The sequence below is a fragment of the Vespa velutina genome, chromosome 25 (assembly GCF_912470025.1).
Source record: "Vespa velutina chromosome 25, iVesVel2.1, whole genome shotgun sequence".
Classification (NCBI taxonomy): Eukaryota; Metazoa; Arthropoda; class Insecta; order Hymenoptera; family Vespidae; genus Vespa; species Vespa velutina.
In genome coordinates this window covers 1,401,500-1,428,289 of record NC_062212.1, presented here as the reverse complement: position 1 = coordinate 1,428,289, position 26,790 = coordinate 1,401,500, and the positions used below count along the sequence as shown (strand labels likewise).

The window sequence follows — 26,790 nt, the reverse complement described above, 5'->3', positions numbered from 1 at the left end:
TTTCTAATGCAAAGAGAATTTTTTTGCTTTTATTTGAATATATTTGTTATAGAAATTCAAATCACTCATTCTGTTATATATAATCAATCGTTTATGAAACGATTCATAATGATACAAAAATCTTCCCTGAAAAAAAAATAGGCGAAGTATGATTATTATCAAAAATTGTAATATTCCAAAAAAATTAATATCTCAAATATTTATATTAACCATTGACTTTTTCTGATAAATGGATGAACTATCAGCGGCGAAAACCCATTAAATTGACAAGATCTAGAAGCTGCATATGCACCCATATTGTTCCATACAAACCAATCTCCTATTTGAAATTCTGGCAATAATACATCTTTGACGATACAATCATAGGAATCACAAGTCGGTCCCCATACAGTAGAATAATATTCTTTATCAGATACAGGCTACAAGAAATCCACTTTTTATATATATATATAAAGAAATAAAAGAAAACCATTTTGATTAAAAAATATCAGCTATATACATTGAACAGTGGTATTGGATGACGTGAATTCAATTTTAACAATTCTTCCATAAACCCACTATAAACTCCGCAGCTAACATAATACATCTGTTTCAAATTATTTCCCACAGATATAGTTTTCTTAGAATGAACGACACTAGCCAAAGTAAATGCTGAAGTTACGTAGTATCTACCGGGTTCGCTTATGATTTCTATGGTAGGGTCTATTTCTTTGATTGCATCATTAATAATATGTGAAATCTAAACAAAATACGAAGATAACTATTAATATATTTCATATATATAGATTCGAAAGTATCATCGTAATAATCAAACCTCATCGATTTGAAAATCTCTTTCCCCAGGGAATCCACCACCAATGTCAATTAATTTGATATGATTACATTCAATCGATTTAGCAAAAGAAATCAATTCCTTACATATTTCAATTCCACGTACATACGCATTAAATTCGACACATGGACTACCAACGTGGAAGCTAAATCCATATAAAATTAAACCTAAATCCTTTGTAAGTTGTATTAATTCTTTTGCTTCATCGCCTGGTTCACATCCAAATTTAATGCCAAGTTTGACGTATTTAGCGACAGTAGAAATGCCGTCGCAACGAAAGCGAATAACTATTCTATTAAGAACAATATTTGAGTGAATTATTGACATCACATAAGATAATTGACATAATACTGGAATACGGAGTAAAATTTACTTACTTTGCTTCGGGAAACAATTTTTTAATTTTATAAAGTTCGCATTTGCTATCCACTGTCATTTTCTCGACACCTACGCATTTGGCAAATTTTATATGAGACGGATACTTCGTAGGATTTGCAAAGATTATTCTATCTGGTGATATATTCAACTGCATAACTTGTTGAATTTCTTGCTGTTATAAATTACGATTTAGAGCATATAATATTATCTTATATAAAAATGAAATCATTTACCTTTGATGCGCAATCAAAATTGGCGTTCATAGCTGCAAGAATCTTAATCACCATTGGATAGGTATTACACTTTATAGCTAACAATAAAATTCTTCTATAGAATATTTTTGTAACGTTACACGATAAAAAAATATTTTAGAAATCTTACCATAGTATGGCACAACTCTTGGCATTTTTTTGATCCAATCTTGATGCTTTTTAATTATAACACCAAGATCGAATGTATAAAATGCATCTTCTTGATGATGAGTGCTAATGATTTTTTTTATAATTTCATATTCTTCAATCTCGTCCTCGTACAGGAGAATTTCTTGGACATTAATTGAGGACATTTTTAACATATACTCCATAGTCTATACAAGTGCTTCAATGTATAGATCAGTACTGATAAACGCCATGCATCAAATGTATATGATTGTATTACAAATCAACTTACGCACATAATGATCTGTTATTATAAAACAATTAGTAAATGTTGCAGTATATCATTAAGAATATTTATTATGCAAACAATTAGGAACTGTTGATATTGCATTCAGAATATTTATTATCAAACAATTAATAACTGATGTAATATAACATTAAAAACATTTGTTTAATGTCTTTGAAAAATAATACGTAAAATAATAAGTGATAAGAAATTATTATAAATTCAAGAGTTATAAATTTTAATCATTTACGTTTCAGATACTTATATATATATATATATATATATACACATACTTCTTATCTATATAAATCAGAATTATTATAAATTGAAATTATCCTTAGCTAATTAACATCATGATTTTAAATGTTAACTTGTAAATTTTCAATATAAAACGGGAGTGTTTTGCATTGGTTAATTGTATCTGCTCCGTCTATGTGTATTTGTCTATGAGATAGACCAATAGATAATTAGAAAAGGAATTGAAGATTGCAGCATCAATTATTATCATGTGTGAGTGTATATTTGAAAGAATTTTTCTACAACGAGCAAAAAGGTGTCTCTTCTTTCATTGATGTATTTATTCATGGAATAATAAGAAGTGCCAGAGATATTGGAGATGAAAATGAGATTTGGAGAGTACTTTGAGTGATATAGGCATAACGTTATAAAAAATACGACAATAGAGATAAAGATTAATGAATATTTATACGTAAATGTGACTGGGAATTAAAAAAGCTATGAGTCATGTAAAGAAAAAATTGAAACGTAGTTATATTTTTGATTAGATCAAGCACGTAATAGTGTTTAGAATTGAACAATAGACAGTTACAAATAGAATAACACAGAGTAAAGAGTTGTTGTTATCTTAATAATAATATAATTATGTATAAAGAAAGATTGCGGAGTTAATTAACCGTATTCGTGAATGTGTACGAGATAAACCGATCGATGATCGATAAAAAGAGATCAAAAGAATTTCTAACGTTAGTTACTTTCTATATAAACAAATCGTGCTACAAAAAAAAAAGGTAAAAGAAGTGATATTTAACGAGAAATAGATTATGGATAAATGATAACCTTTGTTAAAAATGTACAAAATGATAAGCGTTTGATTAGACGGAACTTCGTATTATTAAATTAGATCATGTTCATTATTATTGATCAAGAATTATTTCCATTCCCTCATACGACTATTTTCAATTACAACATTCATTCAGAACTATATAAAGCGTGTGGATCAAAAGACAAAAAAAGAAAAGAAAAAGAGAGAAAAAAAAGAAAAACCACAAAGAATTCTATCACAAAGATAATGTGGAAATAAACTTATATTTTAATTTCTAACGAAAATGATATAATATATACGTATTCATTAATCATTTTTAAAACAACATTCGACGTATTCTTATCTCTTTGTCGCAGATATATATATATATATATATATATATATATATATATATATTATATTAGATTCTTATATGTATTAATTATATTTATTACTTTCTAGGGATTTATTGCGTAACAAATAATTACATAGTTTGCGTTATTGTGAAACATATTCTCCTAAAAAGGAAGATAGACATACGAAACATTGAAAATCAGGAATTTATTGTTTATTAATATTACTTAAGCTGATACATACGAAACAAATATTTACGTACGCGTTATATGAGAACAATGAAAACAAATGTATACAACGAGATAAACAATGACATAATAAGGACAAATTTCTCCGCAAGAAGTTAATAATAGCTCATAATATATCTAATTCTATCGATGAAATCATCCAAGCTTTAAATATATTATATAAAATAAATTTAATAAGGCGAAATTATTATTAATATAATATCAAATCACACTGATTATAATTCAATCCGGTATATAAATATGAAAAATATTATTGTAACAATTTAAGAATGATATATATAAATTTTATAACAAAATACAATATTATGTCGATTGTTTCGTCATAAAAAAATTAATAAGTAAATGTTTATATTATATATTATTATTATTATTATTACAGTAATAATAATAGTAATAGTAATAACATAAAATGGATTATACGTACGCAATAAAATAATAAAAAAATAATAAGAAAGATGTATACTGTAGAAAATGAACTTGTGTTTTTATCTTTATAAAAATAACGTATAATACGTAAGTGTATATTCAATAATTATTAATATCGATGAAAATTGTTAATAAATAAGTTACTATTGCAATATCGATATTTATAATATAATCCAGACTCCATACCTACGTTAAAATATTTATTTCATTGTTTATATACAGAAAAACGAAAAGGGATAATGTCGATACTTCTAGGATAAAATTAAATAGCTGACAGAAATATAACGTTTAATTACGATTTAATACCATTCGAACTATAAAAACATACTTATAATTTCTAAAACGACATAATCGACAACAACAATGAAAATAAATTATAGCGCTATAGGAAATATAACAAAAAATTGTTTATTAACGATGAAATTAAACATACAAGTATTTTTGAAATCTCAATATTATAATATTATATTATTCTGATTATGTTCCAATAGGATATACTTCATACAAACATAACAAATATGCACGTAAAAATATAATATATACAAGAGTAATAAATCAAAAATGTTACTTATCTTATCATCATTACGGTAGATGACAAATTTTCGGGGGTTGTTTTATTACTTACATATGAATTATACGCAGCTGGAGTAAAAAATTCGAAGAACAATATTATATTTGCATCAACACACGAGCAGAAATAATAATCTGTTAATGATTAGTAGAACATCAAACGTTGAAGCAAACCAGTCGGCTATCTTGATGCCAATGATGGAAGCACTATATCGACTGAAGCGTGATTGGTTGTTTTTATCTAAGCGGCGTTCAAGTGACTACAGACAGACATTTTAAATCTATACCAGTAAACGATATTTCATAAGAAAAAAGTGTTCATTTTAAATGAATGTTCATAATAAAAGAAAAAAAAAAGTTTGAAGTAAATAAAAGTATTTTTATTATTATTATTTAATATATTTATTAATATATAAAGCAAAATAATAAGTAGAAATATTTATTTAAAAAATCACAATTATTTTCGTAATACTATATAAACTATTCATAAAAATAATATTTATTTGTAAATTTTTAAATAATAAATATAATAGACGTATTAATGTTTCTAATAGAAAGCGCATTTTTTTGTTATTATTTGAATATATTTGTTATAGAAATTCAAATCATCCATTCTGTTATATATAATCAATCGTTTATGAAACGATTCATAATGACACAAAAATCTTCCCTGAAAAAAAAATAGGCAAAGTATGATTATTATCAAAAATTGTAATATTCCAAAAAAATTAATATCTCAAATATTTATATTAACCATTGACTTTTTCTGATAAATGAATGAACTAACGGTGGCATAAAACCATTAAATTTACAAGCAATAGAAGTTCCATATGCACCCATGTCATTCCATACAAGCCAATCTCCTATCTCAAATTCTGGCAATAATACGTCTTTGATGATACAATCACCGGAATCACAAGTTGGTCCCCATAAACTAGAATTGTATTTTTTATCAGATACAGGCTGCAACAAATTAACTTTCTATAATATATAATATATAATATATAAATATATATATACATAAATAATTTAAATATATTAAATTAATTATATACACTGAACAATGAATATGGGCGACGTGATTTTAATTTATACAATTCTTCTATAAACCCACTATAAACTCCGCAGCTAACATAATACATCTGTTTCAAATTATTTCCCACAGATACAGTTTTCTTTGAATGAACGAAACTAGCCAAAGTAAATGCTGAAGTTACGTAGTATCTACCAGGTTCGCTTATGATTTCTATGGTAGGGTCTATTTCTTTGATTGCATCATTAATCATATGTGAAATCTAAACAAAATACGAAGATAACTATTATTATATTACATATATATACATTCGAAAGTATCATCGTAATAGTCAAACCTCATCGATTTGAAATTCTCTTTCCCCAGGGAATCCTCCACCAATGTCAATTAATTTGATATCATTACATTCAATCGATTTAGCAAAAGAAATCAATTCTTTACATATTTCAATTCCACGTACATACGCATTAAATTCGACACATGGACTACCAACGTGGAAACTAAATCCATATAAAATTAAACCTAAATCCTTTGTAAGTTGTATTAATTCTTTTGCTTCATCGCCTGGTTCACATCCAAATTTAATGCCAAGTTTGACGCATCTAGCGACAGTAGAAATGCCGTCGCAACGAAAGCGAATAACTATTCTATTAAGAACAATATTTCAGTGAATTATCGACATCACATAAGATAATTGACAGAAAACAGGAATACGGAGTAAAATTTACTTACTTTGCTTCGGGAAACAATTTTTTAATTTTATAAAGTTCGCATTTGCCATCCACTGTCATTTTTTCGACACCAACGCTTTTAGCAAATTTTATATGAGACGGATACTTCGTAGGATTTGCAAAGATTATTCTATCTGGTGATATATTCAACTGCATAACTTGTTGAACTTCTTGCTATTATAAATTACGATTTAGAAAATGTAAAAATATTTTACATAAAAATGAAATCATTTACCTTTGATGCGCAATCAAAATTGGCGTTCATAGCTGCAAGAATCTTAATCACCATTGGATGGGTATTACACTTTATAGCTAACAATAAAATTCTTCTATAGAATATTTTTGTAACGTTACAGGATAAAAAAATATTTTAGAAATCTTACCATAGAATGGCACAACTCTTGGCATTTTTTTGATCCAATCTTGATGCTTTTTAATTATATCACCAAGATCTAATATATAAAATGCATCTTCTTGATCACGAGTGCTAATGATTCTTTTTATAATTTCATATTCTTCGATTTCATCCTCGTACAGGTGAATTTCTTGGACATTAATTGAAGACATTTTTGACATATACTCCATAGTTCATGCTCCTGCTTGAATGTATAGACCAGTATTGTCACTGATAATTGCTTGCTTCAAATTTATATGATTGTATTACAAAGCAACTTACGTAAATAATAGCATGTTATTATAAAGCAATTAGTAAATGTTGCAATATATCATTGAGAATATTTATTATGCAAACAATTAGGAACTGTTGATATTACATTCAGAATATTTATTATCAAACAATTAATAACTGATGTAATATAACATTAAAAACATTTGTTTAATGTTTTTGAAAAATAATACATAAAATAATAAGTGATAAGAAATTATTATAAATTCAAGAGTTATAAATTTTAATCATTTACGTTTCAGATTCTTATATACATATATATATATATATATATATATATATATATATATATATATATATATATACATATATATATATATATGTATATATATATATATATATATATATATATATACACATACTTCTTATCTATATAAATCAGACTTATTATAAATTGAAATTATCCTTAGCTAATTAACATCATGATTTTAAATGTTAACTTGTAAATTTTCAATATAAAACGGGAGTGTTTTGCATTGGTTAATTGTATCTGCTCCGTCTATGTGTATTTGTCTATGAGATAGACCAATAGATAATTAGAAAAGGAATTGAAGATTGCAGCATCAATAATTATCATGTGTGAGTGTATATTTGAAAGAATTTTTCTACAACGAGCAAAAAGGTGTCTCTTCTTTCATTGATGTATTTATTCATGGAATAATAAGAAGTGCCAGAGATATTGGGGATGAAAATGAGATTTGGAGAGTACTTTGAGTGATATAGGCATAACGTTATAAAAAATACGACAATAGAGATAAAGATTAATGAATATTTATACGTAAATGTGACTGGGAATTAAAAAAGCTATGAGTCATATGTAAAGAAAAAATTGAAACGTAGTTATATTTTTGATTAGATCAAGCACGTAATAGCGTTTAGAATTGAACAATAGACAGTTACAAATAGAATAACACAGAGTAAAGAGTTGTTGTTATCTTAATAATAATATAATTATGTATAATGAAAGATTGCGGAGTTAATTAACCGTATTCGTGAATGTGTACGAGATAAACCGATCGATGATCGATAAAAAGAGATCAAAAGAATTTCTAACGTTAGTTACTTTCTATATAAACAAATCGTGCTACAAAAAAAAAGGTAAAAGAAGTGATATTTAACGAGAAATAGATTATGGATAAATGATAACCTTTGTTAAAAATGTACAAAATGATAAGCGTTTGATTAGACGGAACTTCGTATTATTAAATTAGATCATGTTCATTATTATTGATCAAGAATTATTTCCATTCCCTCATACGACTATTTTCAATTACAACATTCATTCAGAACTATATAAAGCGTGTGGATCAAAAGACAAAAAAAGAAAAGAGAAAGAGAGAAAAAAAAGAAAAACCACAAAGAATTCTATCACAAAGATAATGTGGAAATAAACTTATGTTTTAATTTCTAACGAAAATGATATAATATATACGTATTCATTAATCATTTTTAAAACAACATTCGACGTATTCTTATCTCTTTGTCGCAGATATATATATATATATATATATATTATATTAGATTCTTATATGTATTAATTATATTTATTACTTTCTAGGGATTTATTGCGTAACAAATAATTACATAGTTTGCGTTATTGTGAAACATATTCTCCTAAAAAGGAAGATAGACATACGAAACATTGAAAATCAGGAATTTATTGTTTATTAATATTACTTAAGCTGATACATACGAAACAAATATTTACGTACGCGTTATATGAGAACAATGAAAACAAATGTATACGACGAGATAAACAATGACATAATAAGGACAAATTTCTCCGCAAGAAGTTAATAATAGCTCATAATATATCTAATTCTATCGATGAAATCATCCAAGCTTTAAATATATTATATAAAATAAATTTAATAACGCGAGATTATTATTAATATAATATCAAATCACACTGATTATAATTCAATCCGGTATATAAATATGAAAAATATTATTGTAACAATTTAAGAATGATATATATAAATTTTATAACAAAATACAATATTATGTCGATTGTTTCGTCATAAAAAAATTAATAAGTAAATGTTTATATTATATATTATTATTATTATTATTACAGTAATAATAATAGTAATAGTAATAATATAAAATGGATTATACCTACGCAATAAAATAATAAAAAAATAATAAGAAAGATGTATACTGTAGAAAATGAACTTGTGTTTTTATCTTTATAAAAATAACGTATAATACGTAAGTGTACATTTAATAATTATTAATATCGATGAAAATTGTTAATAAATAAGTTACTATTGCAATATCGATATTTATAATATAATCCAGATTCCATACCTACGTTAAAATATTTATTTCATTGTTTATATACAGAAAAACGAAAAGGGATAATGTCGATACTTCTAGGATAAATTTAAATAGCTGACAGAAATATAACGTTTAATTACGATTTAATACCATTCGAACTATAAAAACATACTTATAATATCTAAAACGACATAATCGACAACAACAATGAAAATAAATTATAGCGCTATAGGAAATATAACAAAAAATTGTTTATTAACGATGAAATTAAACATACAAGTATTTTTGAAATCTCAATATTATAATATTATATTATTCTGATTATGTTCCAATAGGATATACTTCATACAAACATAACAAATATGCACGTAAAAATATAATATATACAAGAGTAATAAATCAATAATGTTACTTATCTTATCATCATTACGGTAGATGACAAATTTTCGGGCGTTGTTTTATTACTTACATATGAATTATACGCAGCTGGAGTAAAAAATTCGAAGAACAATATTATAATTGCATCAACACACGAGCAGAAATAATAATCTGTTAATGATTAGTAGAACATCAAACGTTGAAGCAAACCAGTCGGCTATCTTGATGCCAATGATGGAAGCACTATATCGACTGAAGCGTGATTGGTTGTTTTTATCTAAGCGGCGTTCAAGTGACTACAGACAGACATTTTAAATCTATACCAGTAAACGATATTTCATAAGAAAAAAGTGTTCATTTTAAATGAATGTTCATAATAAAAGAAAAAAAAAAGTTTGAAGTAAATAAAAGTATTTTTATTATTATTATTTAATATATTTATTAATATATAAAGCAAAATAATAAGTAGAAATATTTATTTAAAAAATCACAATTATTTTCGTAATACTATATAAACTATTCATAAAAATAATATTTATTTTTAAATTTTTAAATAATAAATATAATAGACGTATTAATGTTTCTAATAGAAAGCGCATTTTTTTGTTATTATTTGAATATATTTGTTATAGAAATTCAAATCATCCATTCTGTTATATATAATCAATCGTTTATGAAACGATTCATAATGACACAAAAATCTTCCCTGAAAAAAAAATAGGCAAAGTATGATTATTATCAAAAATTGTAATATTCCAAAAAAATTAATATCTCAAATATTTATATTAACCATTGACTTTTTCTGATAAATGAATGAACTAAAGGTGGCATAAAACCATTAAATTTACAAGCAATAGAAGTTCCATATGCACCCATGTCATTCCATACAAGCCAATCTCCTATCTCAAATTCTGGCAATAATACGTCTTTGATGATACAATCACCGGAATCACAAGTTGGTCCCCATAAACTAGAATTGTATTTTTTATCAGATACAGGCTGCAACAAATTAACTTTCTATAATATATAATATATAATATATAAATATATATATACATAAATAATTTAAATATATTAAATTAATTATATACACTGAACAATGAATATGGGCGACGTGATTTTAATTTATACAATTCTTCTATAAACCCACTATAAACTCCGCAGCTAACATAATACATCTGTTTCAAATTATTTCCCACAGATACAGTTTTCTTTGAATGAACGAAACTAGCCAAAGTAAATGCTGAAGTTACGTAGTATCTACCAGGTTCGCTTATGATTTCTATGGTAGGGTCTATTTCTTTGATTGCATCATTAATCATATGTGAAATCTAAACAAAATACGAAGATAACTATTATTATATTACATATATATACATTCGAAAGTATCATCGTAATAGTCAAACCTCATCGATTTGAAATTCTCTTTCCCCAGGGAATCCTCCACCAATGTCAATTAATTTGATATCATTACATTCAATCGATTTAGCAAAAGAAATCAATTCTTTACATATTTCAATTCCACGTACATACGCATTAAATTCGACACATGGACTACCAACGTGGAAACTAAATCCATATAAAATTAAACCTAAATCCTTTGTAAGTTGTATTAATTCTTTTGCTTCATCGCCTGGTTCACATCCAAATTTAATGCCAAGTTTGACGCATCTAGCGACAATAGAAATGCCGTCGCAACGAAAGCGAATAACTATTCTATTAAGAACAATATTTCAGTGAATTATCGACATCACATAAGATAATTGACAGAATACAGGAATACGGAGTAAAATTTACTTACTTTGCTTCGGGAAACAATTTTTTAATTTTATAAAGTTCGCATTTGCCATCCACTGTCATTTTTTCGACACCAACGCTTTTAGCAAATTTTATATGAGACGGATACTTCGTAGGATTTGCAAAGATTATTCTATCTGGTGATATATTCAACTGCATAACTTGTTGAACTTCTTGCTATTATAAATTACGATTTAGAAAATGTAAAAATATTTTACATAAAAATGAAATCATTTACCTTTGATGCGCAATCAAAATTGGCGTTCATAGCTGCAAGAATCTTAATCACCATTGGATGGGTATTACACTTTATAGCTAACAATAAAATTCTTCTATAGAATATTTTTGTAACGTTACAGGATAAAAAAATATTTTAGAAATCTTACCATAGAATGGCACAACTCTTGGCATTTTTTTGATCCAATCTTGATGCTTTTTAATTATATCACCAAGATCTAATATATAAAATGCATCTTCTTGATCACGAGTGCTAATGATTCTTTTTATAATTTCATATTCTTCGATTTCATCCTCGTACAGGTGAATTTCTTGGACATTAATTGAAGACATTTTTGACATATACTCCATAGTTCATGCTCCTGCTTGAATGTATAGACCAGTATTGTCACTGATAATTGCTTGCTTCAAATTTATATGATTGTATTACAAAGCAACTTACGTAAATAATAGCATGTTATTATAAAGCAATTAGTAAATGTTGCAATATATCATTGAGAATATTTATTATGCAAACAATTAGGAACTGTTGATATTACATTCAGAATATTTATTATCAAACAATTAATAACTGATGTAATATAACATTAAAAACATTTGTTTAATGTTTTTGAAAAATAATACATAAAATAATAAGTGATAAGAAATTATTATAAATTCAAGAGTTATAAATTTTAATCATTTACGTTTCAGATTCTTATATACATATATATATATATATATATATATATATATATATATATATGTATATATATATATATATATATATATATATATATACACATACTTCTTATCTATATAAATCAGACTTATTATAAATTGAAATTATCCTTAGCTAATTAACATCATGATTTTAAATGTTAACTTGTAAATTTTCAATATAAAACGGGAGTGTTTTGCATTGGTTAATTGTATCTGCTCCGTCTATGTGTATTTGTCTATGAGATAGACCAATAGATAATTAGAAAAGGAATTGAAGATTGCAGCATCAATAATTATCATGTGTGAGTGTATATTTGAAAGAATTTTTCTACAACGAGCAAAAAGGTGTCTCTTCTTTCATTGATGTATTTATTCATGGAATAATAAGAAGTGCCAGAGATATTGGGGATGAAAATGAGATTTGGAGAGTACTTTGAGTGATATAGGCATAACGTTACAAAAAATACGACAATAGAGATAAAGATTAATGAATATTTATACGTAAATGTGACTGGGAATTAAAAAAGCTATGAGTCATATGTAAAGAAAAAATTGAAACGTAGTTATATTTTTGATTAGATCAAGCACGTAATAGCGTTTAGAATTGAACAATAGACAGTTACAAATAGAATAACACAGAGTAAAGAGTTGTTGTTATCTTAATAATAATATAATTATGTATAATGAAAGATTGCGGAGTTAATTAACCGTATTCGTGAATGTGTACGAGATAAACCGATCGATGATCGATAAAAAGAGATCAAAAGAATTTCTAACGTTAGTTACTTTCTATATAAACAAATCGTGCTACAAAAAAAAAGGTAAAAGAAGTGATATTTAACGAGAAATAGATTATGGATAAATGATAACCTTTGTTAAAAATGTGCAAAATGATAAGCGTTTGATTAGACGGAACTTCGTATTATTAAATTAGATCATGTTCATTATTATTGATCAAGAATTATTTCCATTCCCTCATACGACTATTTTCAATTACAACATTCATTCAGAACTATATAAAGCGTGTGGATCAAAAGACAAAAAAAGAAAAGAGAAAGAGAGAAAAAAAAGAAAAACCACAAAGAATTCTATCACAAAGATAATGTGGAAATAAACTTATGTTTTAATTTCTAACGAAAATGATATAATATATACGTATTCATTAATCATTTTTAAAACAACATTCGACGTATTCTTATCTCTTTGTCGCAGATATATATATATATATATATATATATATATATATATATATATATATATATATATATTATATTAGATTCTTATATGTATTAATTATATTTATTACTTTCTAGGGATTTATTGCGTAACAAATAATTACATAGTTTGCTTTATTGTGAAACATATTCTCCTAAAAAGGAAGATAGACATATGAAACATTGAAAATCAGGAATTTATTGTTTATTAATATTACTTAAGCTGATACATACGAAACAAATATTTACTTACGCGTTATATGAGAACAATGAAAACAAATGTATACAACGAGATAAACAATGACATAATAAGGACAAATTTCTCCGCAAGAAGTTAATAATAGCTCATAATATATCTAATTCTATCGATGAAATCATCCAAGCTTTAAATATATTATATAAAATAAATTTAATAACGCGAGATTATTATTAATATAATATCAAATCACACTGATTATAATTCAATACGGTATATAAATATGAAAAATATTATTGTAACAATTTAGAATGATATATATAAATTTTATAACAAAATACAATATTATGTCGATTGTTTCGTCATAAAAAAATTAATAAGTAAATGTTTATATTATATATTATTATTATTATTATTATAGTAATAATAATAGTAATAGTAATAATATAAAATGGATTATACCTACGCAATAAAATAATAAAAAAATAATAAGAAAGAAGTATACTGTAGAAAATGAACTTGTGTTTTTATCTTTATAAAAATAACGTATAATACGTAAGTGTATATTCAATAATTATTAATATCGATGAAAATTGTTAATAAATAAGTTACTATTGCAATATCGATATTTATAATATAATCCAGACTCCATACCTACGTTAAAATATTTATTTCATTGTTTATATACAGAAAAACGAAAAGGGATAATGTCGATACTTCTAGGATAAATTTAAATAGCTGACAGAAATATAACGTTTAATTACGATTTAATACCATTCGAACTATAAAAACATAGTTATAATATCTAAAACGACATAATCGACAACAACAATGAAAATAAATTATAGCGCTATAGGAAATATAACAAAAAATTGTTTATTAACGATGAAATTAAACATACAAGTATTTTTGAAATCTCAATATTATAATATTATATTATTCTGATTATGTTCCAATAGGATATACTTCATACAAACATAACAAATATGCACGTAAAAATATAATATATACAAGAGTAATAAATCAATAATGTTACTTATCTTATCATCATTACGGTAGATGACAAATTTTCGGGCGTTGTTTTATTACTTACATATGAATTATACGCAGCTGGAGTAAAAAATTCGAAGAACAATATTATAATTGCATCAACACACGAGCAGAAATAATAATCTGTTAATGATTAGTAGAACATCAAACGTTGAAGCAAACCAGTCGGCTATCTTGATGCCAATGATGGAAGCACTATATCGATTGAAGCGTGATTGGTTGTTTTTATCTAAGCGGCGTTCACGTGACTACAAACAGACATTTTAAATCTATACCAGTAAACGATATTTCATAAGAAAAAAGTGTTCATTTTAAATGAATGTTCATAATAAAAGAAAAAAAAATGTTTGAAGTAAATAAAAATACTTTTATTATTATTATTTAATATATTTATTAATATATAAAGAAAAATAATAAGTAGAAATATTTATTTAAAAATCACAATTATTTTCGTAATACTATATAAACTATTCATAAAAATAATATATATTTGTAAATTTTAAAATAATAAATATAATAGACATATTAATGTTTCTAATGCAAAGAGAATTTTTTTGTTTTTATTTGAATATATTTGTTATAGAAATTCAAATCATCCATTCTGTTATATATAATCAATCGTTTATGAAACGATTCATAATGACACAAAAATCTTCCCTGAAAAAAAAATAGGCAAAGTATGATTATTATCAAAAATTGTAATATTCCAAAAAAATTAATATCTCAAATATTTATATTAACCATTGACTTTTTCTGATAAATGGATGAACTATCAGCGGCGAAAACCCATTAAATTGACAAGATCTAGAAGCTGCATATGCACCCATATTGTTCCATACAAGCCAATCTCCTATTTGAAATTCTGGCAATAATACATCTTTGACGATACAATCATAGGAATCACAAGTCGGTCCCCATACAGTAGAATAATATTCTTTATCAGATACAGGCTACAAGAAATCCACTTTTTATATATATATATAAAGAAATAAAAGCAAACCATTTTGATTAAAAAATATCAGCTATATACATTGAACAGTGGTATTGGATGACGTGAATTCAATTTTAACAATTCTTCCATAAACCCACTATAAACTCCGCAGCTAACATAATACATCTGTTTCAAATTATTTCCCACAGATACAGTTTTCTTAGAATGAACGACACTAGCCAAAGTAAATGCTGAAGTTACGTAGTATCTACCGGGTTCGCTTATGATTTCTATGGTAGGGTCTATTTCTTTGATTGCATCATTAATAATATGTGAAATCTAAACAAAATACGAAGATAACTATTAATATATTTCATATATATAGATTCGAAAGTATCATCGTAATAATCAAACCTCATCGATTTGAAAATCTCTTTCCCCAGGGAATCCACCACCAATGTCAATTAATTTGATATGATTACATTCAATCGATTTAGCAAAAGAAATCAATTCCTTACATATTTCAATTCCACGTACATACGCATTAAATTCGACACATGGACTACCAACGTGGAAACTAAATCCATATAAAATTAAACCTAAATCCTTTGTAAGTTGTATTAACTCTTTTGCTTCATCGCCTGGTTCACATCCAAATTTAATGCCAAGTTTGACGTATTTAGCGACAGTAGAAATGCCGTCGCAACGAAAGCGAATAACTATTCTATTAAGAACAATATTTGAGTGAATTATTGACATCACATAAGATAATTGACATAATACAGGAATACGGAGTAAAATTTACTTACTTTGCTTCGGGAAACAATTTTTTAATTTTATAAAGTTCGCATTTGCTATCCACCGTCATTTTTTCGACACCTACGCTTTTAGCAAATTTTATATGAGACGGATACTTCGTAGGATGTGCAAAGATTATTCTATCTGGTGATATATTCAACTGCATAACTTGTTGAATTTCTTCCTGTTATAAATTACAATTTAGAACATATAATAATATTTTACATAAAAATGAAATTATTTACCTTTGATGCGCAATCAAAATTGGCGTTCATAGCTGCAAAAATCTTAATCACCATTGGATGGGTATTACATTTTATAGCTAACAATAAAATTCTTCTATAGAATATTTTTGTAATGTTACAGGATAAAAAAATATTTTAGAAATCTTACCATAGTATGGCACAACTCTTGGCATTTTTTTGATCCAATCTTGATGCTTTTTAATTATATCACCAAGATCTAATATATAAAATGCATCTTCTTGATCACGAGTGCTAATGATTCTTTTTATAATTTCATATTCTTCGATTTCATCCTCGTACAGGTGAATTTCTTGGACATTAATTGAAGACATTTTTGACATATACTCTACAGTCTATGCTAGTGCTTCAGTGTATAGATCAGTACTGTCACTGATCAACGGCATCACATCAAATTTATATGATGATATCCCATATTTACTTATGAAAATTATCAAATAATTTGTAACTTTTTTGACGTAGCAATAAGAACATTTATTTAATAGCTTTTAAAAATAAAACACAAAACGATAAGAAATAAGAAATTGTTATAAATTCTGCAAATGTTAATTTTGACCATTACATTTTAGTTTCTTATCTACAGATAATTCTTATCTACATAAATAAATTAAACATTAAATATTGGACAAGAATTATTATTGACTTATTAACGCCAAGCGCTAGTTAATCGTACTTACGTATCAGATAAGCCGATCGCAATTCGACAAAGGGTTGATTATTACCAACGTTAATTAATAGTGTATGTGTGTATGTGCGTGTATGTTTATTTCAGTCAAATTGTTTGATAGCCTAGCAGATCGCGGTTTTTACTTTGAAAAGTGCGTTTGTTTAAGGAAGGATGAGAAGATTAAAAATGAAACTGGATTAATTGAAATGGACAAAGAAGTAACGAATAGTATAAGAGCGATAGAAATTAGCGAATGCCAATATATGGATATATATTATTAATATAGCATAAATAACAGTAACAGTAATAATATAAATTAATATAAAAATAATATTGAAAGAAATATCCCAAAGTTAATCCGCAAACGTACTCGTGTTTTTATCTTTATTAAAATAATATATAATACGTAAGTATATATATATATATATATATATATATATATATATATATAATTATTAATAACTATAAAAATTGGTAATAAATAAGTTACTATTGCAATATCGATATTTATATATTTCAGATTCCATACCTACGTTAAAATATTTATTTCATTGTTTATATACAGAAAAATGAAAAGGGATAATGTCGATATTTCTAGGATAAAATTAAATAGTTGACAGAAATATAACGTTTAATTACGATTTAAAACCATTCGAATTATAAAAACATAGTTATAATATCTAAAACGACATAATCGACAACAACAATGAAAATAAATTATAGCGCTATAGGAAATATAACAAAAAATTGTTTATTAACGATGAAATTAAACATACAAGTATTTTTGAAATCTCAATATTATAATATTATATTATTCTGATTAAGTTCCAATAGGATATACTTTATACAAAAATAATAAATATGCAAGAAAAAATATAATATATACAAGAATAATAAATCAAAGATATTGCTTATATTATCATCATTACGGTAGATGACAAATTACCAAGCGTTTTTTATTACTTACGTACGTATTATGTACAACTCGAATAGAAAATCGAAGAACAATATTATAATAGTATAAACATACTTGCAAAAATAATTATTTGTTAAAGAAAACTGTAGGACATCGATCGTTGATACGGCACAGCCAACTATTTTAATGCCAATATGGCGACTGAAACATGATTGTTCATTGTCTTAACAGTGATCATGTCACTTCAAATAGATATTATAAGTTTATACCAACAAACGATACTTCATAAGAAAAGAATGTTCATTTTAAATGAATGTTCATAATAAAAGAAAAAAAAATGAAGTAAACAAAAATACTTTTATTATTATTATTTAATAAATTTATTAATATGTAAAGAAAACTAATAATTAGAAATATTTATTTAAACAATTATTTTAGTACTACTATATAAACTATTCAAAACAATAATATTTATTAGTAAATTTTAAATTAACAAATATAATAGACATATTAATGTTTCTAATACAAAGAGCATTATTTTGTTCTTATTTGAATATATTTGTTATAGAAATTCAAATCATCCATTTTATTATATATAATCAATCGTTTATGAAACGATTCATAATGACACAAAAATCTTGCCTGAAAAAGAAATAGGCAATGTATGATTATTATAAAAAATTGTAATATTCCAAAAAAATTAATATCTCAAATATTTATATTAACCATTGACTTTTTCTGATAAATGAATGAACTAACGGTGGCATAAAACCATTAAATTTACAAGCAATAGAAGTTCCATATGCACCCATGTCATTCCATACAAGCCAATCTCCTACCTCAAATTCTGGCAATAATACGTCTTTGATGATACAATCACCGGAATCACAAGTTGGTCCCCATAAACTAGAATAGTATTTTTTATCAGATACGGGCTGCAACAAATTAACTTTCTATAATATATAATATATAATATATAAATATATATATACATAAATAATTTAAATATATTAAATTAATTATATACATTGAACAATGAATTTGGGCGACGTGATTTTAATTTATACAATTCTTCTATAAACCCACTGTAAACTCCGCAGCTAACATAATACATCTGTTTCAAACTATTTCCCACACATACAGTTTTCTTAGAATGAACAAAACTAGCCAAAGTAAATGCTGAAGTTACGTAGTATCTACCGGGTTCGCTTATGATTTCTATGGTAGGGTCTATTTCTTTGATTGCATCATTAATCATATGTGAAATCTAAACAAAATACGAAGATAACTATTATTATATTACATATATATACATTCGAAAGTATCATCGTAATAATCAAACCTCATCGATTTGAAATTCTCTTTCCCCAGGGAATCCTCCACCAATGTCAATTAATTTGATATCATTACATTCAATCGATTTAGCAAAAGAAATCAATTCCTTACATATTTCAATTCCACGTACATACGCATTAAATTCGACACATGGACTACCAACGTGGAAACTAAATCCATATAAAATTAAACCTAAATCCTTTGTCAGTTGTATTAATTCTTTTGCCTCATCGCCTGGTTCACATCCAAATTTGGTTCCAAGTTTGACGCATCTAGCGACAGTAGAAATGCCGTCGCAACGAAAGCGAATAACTATTCTATTAAGAACAATATTTCAGTGAATTATCGACATCACATAAGATAATTGACATAATACAGGAATACGGAGTAAAATTTACTTACTTTGCTTCGGGAAACAATTTTTTAATTTTATAAAGTTCGCATTTGCCATCCACTGTCATTTTTTCGACACCAACGCTTTTAGCAAATTTTATATGAGACGGATACTTCGTAGGATTTGCAAAGATTATTCTATCTGGTGATATATTCAACTGCATAACTTGTTGAACTTCTTGCTATTATAAATTACGATTTAGAAAATGTAAAAATATTTTACATAAAAATGAAATCATTTACCTTTGATGCGCAATCAAAATTGGCGTTCATAGCTGCAAGAATCTTAATCACCATTGGATGGGTATTACATTTTATAGCTAACAATAAAATTCTTCTATAGAATATTTTTGTAATGTTACAGGATAAAAAAATATTTTAGAAATCTTACCATAGAATGGCACAACTCTTGGCATTTTTTTGATCCAATCTTGATGCTTTTTAATTATAACACCAAGATCTAATATATAAAATGCATCTTCTTGATCACGAGTGCTAATGATTCTTTTTATAATTTCATATTCTTCGATTTCATCCTCGTACAGGTGAATTTCTTGGACATTAATTGAAGACATTTTTGACATATACTCTATAGTCTATGCTAGTGCTTTAGTGTATAGATCAGTACTGTCACTGATCAACGGCATTACATCAAATTTATATGATCCCATATTTACTTATGAAAATTATCAAACAATTTGTAACTTTTTTGACGTAGCATTAAGAACATTTATTTAATAGCTTTTAAAAATAAAACATAAAACGATAAGAAATAAGAAATTGTTATAAATTCTACAAATATTAATTTTGACCATTACATTTTAGTTTCTTATCTACAGATAATTCTTATCTACATAAATAAATTAAACATTAAATGTTAGTAAGAATTATTATTGTCTTATTAACGCCAAGCGCTAGTTAATCGTACTTACGTATCAGATAATCCGATCGCAATTCGGCAAAGGGTTGATTATTACCATCGTTAATTAATAGTGTATGTGTGTATGTGCGTGAGTTTTATTTATTTCAGTCAAATTGTTTGATAGCCTTGCAGATCGCGGTTTTTACTTTGAAAAGTGCGTTTGTTTAAGGAAGGATGAGAAGATTAAAAATGAAACTGGATTAATTGAAATGGACAAAGAAGTAACGAATAGTATAAGAGCGATAGAAATTAGCGAATGCCAATATATGGATATATATTATTAATATATCATAAATAACAGTAACAGTAATAATATAAATTAATATAAAAAAAATATTGAAAGAAATATCCCAAAGTTAATCCGCAAACGTACTCGTGTTTTTATCTTTATTAAAATAATATATAATACGTAATATATATATATATATATATATATATATATATATATAATTATTAATAACTATAAAAATTGGTAATAAATAAGTTACTATTGCAATATCGATATTTATATCTTCGAGATTGCATACCTACGTTAAAATATTTATTTCATTGTTTATATACAGAAAAACGAAAAAAAATAATATCGATAGTTCTAGGATAAAATTATATAATTGACAGAAATAAAACTTTTACTTACGATTCATTTGAACCCATTCGAACTATGAAAACTTTCTTATAATATCAAAAACGAGATAATCGACAACATCAATGAAAATAAATTATAGCGCTATAGGAAATATAACAAAAAATTGTTTATTAACGATGAAATTAAACATACAAGTATTTTTGAAATCTCAATATTATAATATTATATTATTCTTATTATGTTCCAATAGGATATACTTAATACATAAATAATAAATATGCAAGGAAATATATAATATATACAAGAGTAATAAATCAATGATATTGCTTATCTTATCATCATTACGGTAGATGACAAATTACCAAGCGTTTTTTATTACTTACGTACGTATTATGTACAACTCGAATAGAAAATCGAAGAACAATATTATAATAGCATAAACATACTTGCAAAAATAATAATTTGTTAATGAAAACTGTAGGACATCGATGATTGATACGGCACAGGCAACTATCTTAATGCCAATATGACGACTGAAACATGATTGTTCATCGTCTTAACAATGATCATGTGGCTTCAAATAGATATTATAAGTTTATACTTATAATTTATACAACAAACGATACTCCATAAGAAAAGAATGTTCATTTTAAATGAATGTTCATAATAAAAGAAAAAAAAATGTTTGAAGTAAATAAAAATACTTTTATTATTATTATTTAATATATTTATTAATATATAAAGAAAAATAATAAGTAGAAATATTTATTTAAAAATCACAATTATTTTCGTAATACTATATAAACTATTCATAAAAATAATATATATTTGTAAATTTTAAAATAATAAATATAATAGACATATTAATGTTTCTAATGTAAAGAGAATTTTTTTGTTTTCATTTGAATATATTTGTTATAGAAATTCAAATCACCCATTCTGTTATATATAATCAATCGTTTATGAAACGATTCATAATGATACAAAAATCTTCCCTGAAAAAAAAATAGGCAAAGTATGATTATTATCAAAAATTGTAATATTCCAAAAAAATTAATATCTCAAATATTTATATTAACCATTGACTTTTTCTGATAAATGGATGAACTATCAGCGGCGAAAACCCATTAAATTGACAAGATCTAGAAGCTGCATATGCACCCATATTGTTCCATACAAGCCAATCTCCTATTTGAAATTCTGGCAATAATACATCTTTGACGATACAATCATAGGAATCACAAGTCGGTCCCCATACAGTAGAATAATATTCTTTATCAGATACAGGCTACAAGAAATCCACTTTATATATATATATATAAAGAAATAAAAGAAAACCATTTTGATTAAAAAATATCAGCTATATACATTGAACAGTGGTATTGGATGACGTGAATTCAATTTTAACAATTCTTCCATAAACCCACTATAAACTCCGCAGCTAACATAATACATCTGTTTCAAATTATTTCCCACAGATACAGTTTTCTTAGAATGAACGACACTAGCCAAAGTAAATGCTGATGTTACGTAGTATCTACCGGGTTCACTTATGATTTCTATGGTAGGATCTATGTCTTTGATTGCATCATTAATCATATGTGAAATCTAAACAAAATACGAAGATAACTATTAATATATTACATATATATACATTCGAAAGTATCATCGTAATAATCAAACCTCATCGATTTGAAATTCTCTTTCCCCAGGGAATCCTCCACCAATGTCAATTAATTTGATATCATTACATTCAATCGATTTAGCATAAGCAATCAATTTCTTACATATTTCAATTCCACGTACGTACGCATTAAATTCGACACATGGAGTACCAACGTGAAAACTAAATCCATATAAAATTAAACCTAAATCCTTTGTAAGTTGTATTAATTCTTTTGCTTCATCGCCTGGTTCACATCCAAATTTATTTCCAAGTTTGATGCATCTAGCGACAGCAGAATTGCCGTCGCAACGAAAGCGAATAACTATTCTATTAAGAACAATATTTCAGTGAATTATCGACATCACATAAGATAATTGACAGAATACAGGAATACGGAGTAAAATTTACTTACTTTGCTTCGGGAAACAATTTTTTAATTTTATAAAGTTCGAATTTGCCATCCACTGTCATTTTTTCGACACCTACGCTTTTAGCAAATTTTATATGAGACGGATACTTCGTAGGATTTGCAAAGATTATTCTATCTGGTGATATATTCAACTCCATAACTTGTTGAACTTCTTGCTATTATAAATTACGATTTAGAAAATGTAAAAATATTTTACATAAAAATGAAATCATTTACCTTTGATGCGCAATCAAAATTGGCGTTCATAGCTGCAAGAATCTTAATCACCATTGGATGGGTATTACACTTTATAGCTAACAATAAAATTCTTCTATAGAATATTTTTGTAACGTTACACGGTAAAAAAATATTTTAGTAATCTTACCATAGAATGGCACAACTCTTGGCATGTTTTTGATCCAATCTTGATGCTTTTTAATTATAACACCAAGATCTAATATATAAAATGCTTCCTCTTGATCACGAGAGCTAATGATTTTTTTTATAATGTCATATTCTTCGATCTCGTCCTCATACTGTTGAACTTCTTTGACATTAATAGAAGACATTTTTAACTTACGCTATATAATGTATATTGTTGCCATATATAAACTATATTATTACTGATAATTATTGTTGCTCTTTATATATATGTTAAAATTTTTTATCTGATCAAGATAATTTTTAGCTATTACCATAAATTATGAGCTATTGTCAAATACTCTAGTATTAGTACGATGAAACAACTAGAATATTTATTTAATGTCCTTCATATATAATATACAACAAATTATCAACGATTATTAAGCTTTCAAACTAATTACTTCCAAATAAAAATCGTTTCCTTGTATACAATAAATATATCCAATATATTGAGAAAAAAATTCCACATATATATTAATAATAACATATAAATTAATAACTATATGATTCAAATGTACTAAAATCATATAAATGATTTCAAATGTCGGAGATCTTTCAGAGATATTATAAAAATATTTCAACAATTTTTATCTATTATTTTATTATTGAAAAAATAATAATTCATTTAATTTACAATAATCATTATTATACAAAATTAAATATCGTTTTAAACATTAAATTTTAAGATATTAATATCCATGGCCATTATATATTAAACGTTTCTCTTTGTAACTCACATTTATTTATAAGCTGTAACAATCTTAATTAAAATAATAATATACGCACGCACACGCGCTTAAAAGATTTTTTAATTACAAAAATTAAATATGCGCATTTTCTTGATTGATCATTATTATAATATTAAATCATGCTGATTATATTTTAATACGATATATAAGTAAATATAATTGATACATTTAATAATAGCATATAAATCTGTAACAAAACGCAATATTTTGGCAAATGTTTTATCAAAAATAGTTAATCGCTTAAATTATATATTATTATTATAATAATAGTAGTAATAACAGTAATAATAGTAATAATATATACTCGATTATTTCTACGGAAGAAAACCATAAAAAAAAAAAAAAACAAATAACGCTAAAAAAAATATCCCGTAGATAATACGGAAATGAACTCGTATTTTTATCTTTATAAAATTAATATACATTCATTAATTATTATATCGATAAATAAATAACTATTACAATATCGATATTTAAAATATGTTCTAAATTTCATATATACGTTAAAATATTTATTTGTTGTTTATAATATAGAAAAACGAAAAAAAGAAAAATAATATCGATAATTTCTACGATAAAATCAAATAGCTGATATAAATAAAACTATTACTTACGATTCCAAATCATTTAAACTGTGAAAAGTATCTTATAATATTATAAAGCAAGACATAATCAACAACAACAATTGTTTATTATCGATCAAATTAAACATACAAGCTTTTTTTATAAGATCTCATTATTATAATATTAAATTATTCGAGTTATGTTTTAATATGACATAAATTATGCAAATACAGTAGATGTGTATGTCAAAATATAATATATAAGAGAGTAATAATTCAAAAATATTAATTATCTTATCATCATTACAGTAATTTATAAATTATTGTATAAATATAAATTGAATAAAAATCGAATAACAAATATTATATTATTATAAACATAGTTCTTTTTTTTTTTTTTTTTTTTTTTTCTTTTTTTTTGATGGAATGTTAACAGTAATTATAACATATATAAAATAAAAATTTAATTATCATGATTTATATATTTATTATTTAATAATTCTATAAATGATCCAATTTCTGATTATAGAAGTTTCTTCTTATTAATATTACGAAAATATATCAACAATTTTTAGTTTTTACTTTATTATGAATAAACAATTACTTTTATCTTATTCACAACAATTATTGTCTCATTTCATAGTACGTCATATTATGACTTGACATTTCTCGCTTTGATAAAATTTCATATAGAAACATTCAATGTCGTGTGATAATTTGTAGTATTTACTAATGTTTCTATTGAAAATACGTGTAGTGTCGACGATGCATACTGATAATGTTTATTCAATGGCTTCAAAACTTTTATATTATAATAAATGTAAAATTGATAAATATATTTCAAACATAAAAAAAAAAAAAAAAAGGGATGATACGAAAAGTATATAATGGAATAAAACTAAATTATTCCTTTCAAATACATCATAAGTAAGGAAATACGTAGTACGTTGTATTGCAACATTGTCATTCAGTATTGATAATTTTTCAATTGAGAAACTGCTATTATATAAACAAATGAAAACAATGAAAAAAATTAAAAAAACCTAATTAAATGTTACGTTACCGTAACTCATATGATCGATTCAATTCTAATCGGTGGTCACTTGACATTGAATTAATTTTACTAAGATATTTTAAACATATATGAATATAGAAAAACACATAAGAAAAAAAGCTATCCTTATAAATATAAAAACTATAGAATAATATTTTAATATTAAACAAATTTTTGTAAAAATTGACGAACACTGTCGATAAGTCGATATAATTGTCGATAAATGAGTACATTTATCGGTAAGTCGATATAATTTATCATAAATATCAAAATTATAATAAGATTTTCATAATTAAATA

The 26,790-nt window shown here is 25.2% G+C and overlaps 6 protein-coding genes across 7 annotated transcripts; all 6 read right to left on the bottom strand.

Annotated features, from left to right (window-relative positions):
• Positions 1 to 66: 66 nt before the first annotated feature.
• Positions 67 to 4,702, bottom strand: LOC124957322 (ornithine decarboxylase 1-like). Its single transcript, XM_047514266.1, has 8 exons — positions 4,569 to 4,702; positions 1,592 to 1,891; positions 1,444 to 1,520; positions 1,210 to 1,382; positions 815 to 1,124; positions 500 to 739; positions 211 to 419; positions 67 to 126 (listed from the first exon to the last, which is right to left on the bottom strand). Exons 2-8 carry the CDS (start codon positions 1,791 to 1,793, stop codon positions 84 to 86), a joined length of 1,254 nt encoding a protein of 417 aa, XP_047370222.1. The 5' UTR covers positions 1,794 to 1,891; positions 4,569 to 4,702; the 3' UTR covers positions 67 to 83.
• A 358-nt stretch (positions 4,703 to 5,060) lies between these two features.
• Positions 5,061 to 9,845, bottom strand: LOC124957327 (ornithine decarboxylase 1-like). 2 transcript variants are annotated; one of them, XM_047514284.1, is made up of 8 exons: positions 9,712 to 9,845; positions 6,661 to 6,873; positions 6,513 to 6,589; positions 6,279 to 6,451; positions 5,884 to 6,193; positions 5,569 to 5,808; positions 5,268 to 5,476; positions 5,061 to 5,183 (listed from the first exon to the last, which is right to left on the bottom strand). In XM_047514284.1, exons 2-8 carry the CDS (start codon positions 6,860 to 6,862, stop codon positions 5,141 to 5,143), a joined length of 1,254 nt encoding a protein of 417 aa, XP_047370240.1. In that variant the 5' UTR covers positions 6,863 to 6,873; positions 9,712 to 9,845; the 3' UTR covers positions 5,061 to 5,140. The 2 variants fall into 2 exon arrangements, with proteins under 2 accessions (XP_047370240.1, XP_047370239.1); XM_047514283.1 differs by having other exon boundaries at positions 6,661 to 6,876; positions 9,712 to 9,816.
• Positions 9,846 to 10,203: 358 nt separating this feature from the next.
• Positions 10,204 to 14,964, bottom strand: LOC124957334 (ornithine decarboxylase 1-like). Its single transcript, XM_047514298.1, has 8 exons — positions 14,860 to 14,964; positions 11,804 to 12,019; positions 11,656 to 11,732; positions 11,422 to 11,594; positions 11,027 to 11,336; positions 10,712 to 10,951; positions 10,411 to 10,619; positions 10,204 to 10,326 (listed from the first exon to the last, which is right to left on the bottom strand). Exons 2-8 carry the CDS (start codon positions 12,003 to 12,005, stop codon positions 10,284 to 10,286), a joined length of 1,254 nt encoding a protein of 417 aa, XP_047370254.1. The 5' UTR covers positions 12,006 to 12,019; positions 14,860 to 14,964; the 3' UTR covers positions 10,204 to 10,283.
• Positions 14,965 to 15,430: 466 nt separating this feature from the next.
• Positions 15,431 to 17,122, bottom strand: LOC124957200 (ornithine decarboxylase 1-like). The gene is made up of 7 exons (XM_047514036.1): positions 16,939 to 17,122; positions 16,791 to 16,867; positions 16,557 to 16,729; positions 16,162 to 16,471; positions 15,847 to 16,086; positions 15,558 to 15,766; positions 15,431 to 15,473 (listed from the first exon to the last, which is right to left on the bottom strand). The coding sequence occupies exons 1-7, from the start codon at positions 17,120 to 17,122 to the stop codon at positions 15,431 to 15,433; spliced, it is 1,236 nt and encodes a 411-aa protein (XP_047369992.1).
• A 1,786-nt stretch (positions 17,123 to 18,908) lies between these two features.
• LOC124957299 (ornithine decarboxylase 1-like) lies at positions 18,909 to 20,694 on the bottom strand. Its single transcript, XM_047514226.1, has 7 exons — positions 20,511 to 20,694; positions 20,363 to 20,439; positions 20,129 to 20,301; positions 19,734 to 20,043; positions 19,419 to 19,658; positions 19,118 to 19,326; positions 18,909 to 19,033 (listed from the first exon to the last, which is right to left on the bottom strand). The coding sequence occupies exons 1-7, from the start codon at positions 20,692 to 20,694 to the stop codon at positions 18,991 to 18,993; spliced, it is 1,236 nt and encodes a 411-aa protein (XP_047370182.1). The 3' UTR covers positions 18,909 to 18,990.
• Positions 20,695 to 22,495: 1,801 nt separating this feature from the next.
• Positions 22,496 to 24,297, bottom strand: LOC124957326 (ornithine decarboxylase 1-like). Its single transcript, XM_047514281.1, has 7 exons — positions 24,088 to 24,297; positions 23,940 to 24,016; positions 23,706 to 23,878; positions 23,311 to 23,620; positions 22,996 to 23,235; positions 22,707 to 22,915; positions 22,496 to 22,622 (listed from the first exon to the last, which is right to left on the bottom strand). The coding sequence occupies exons 1-7, from the start codon at positions 24,269 to 24,271 to the stop codon at positions 22,580 to 22,582; spliced, it is 1,236 nt and encodes a 411-aa protein (XP_047370237.1). The 5' UTR covers positions 24,272 to 24,297; the 3' UTR covers positions 22,496 to 22,579.
• Positions 24,298 to 26,790: the final 2,493 nt, after the last annotated feature.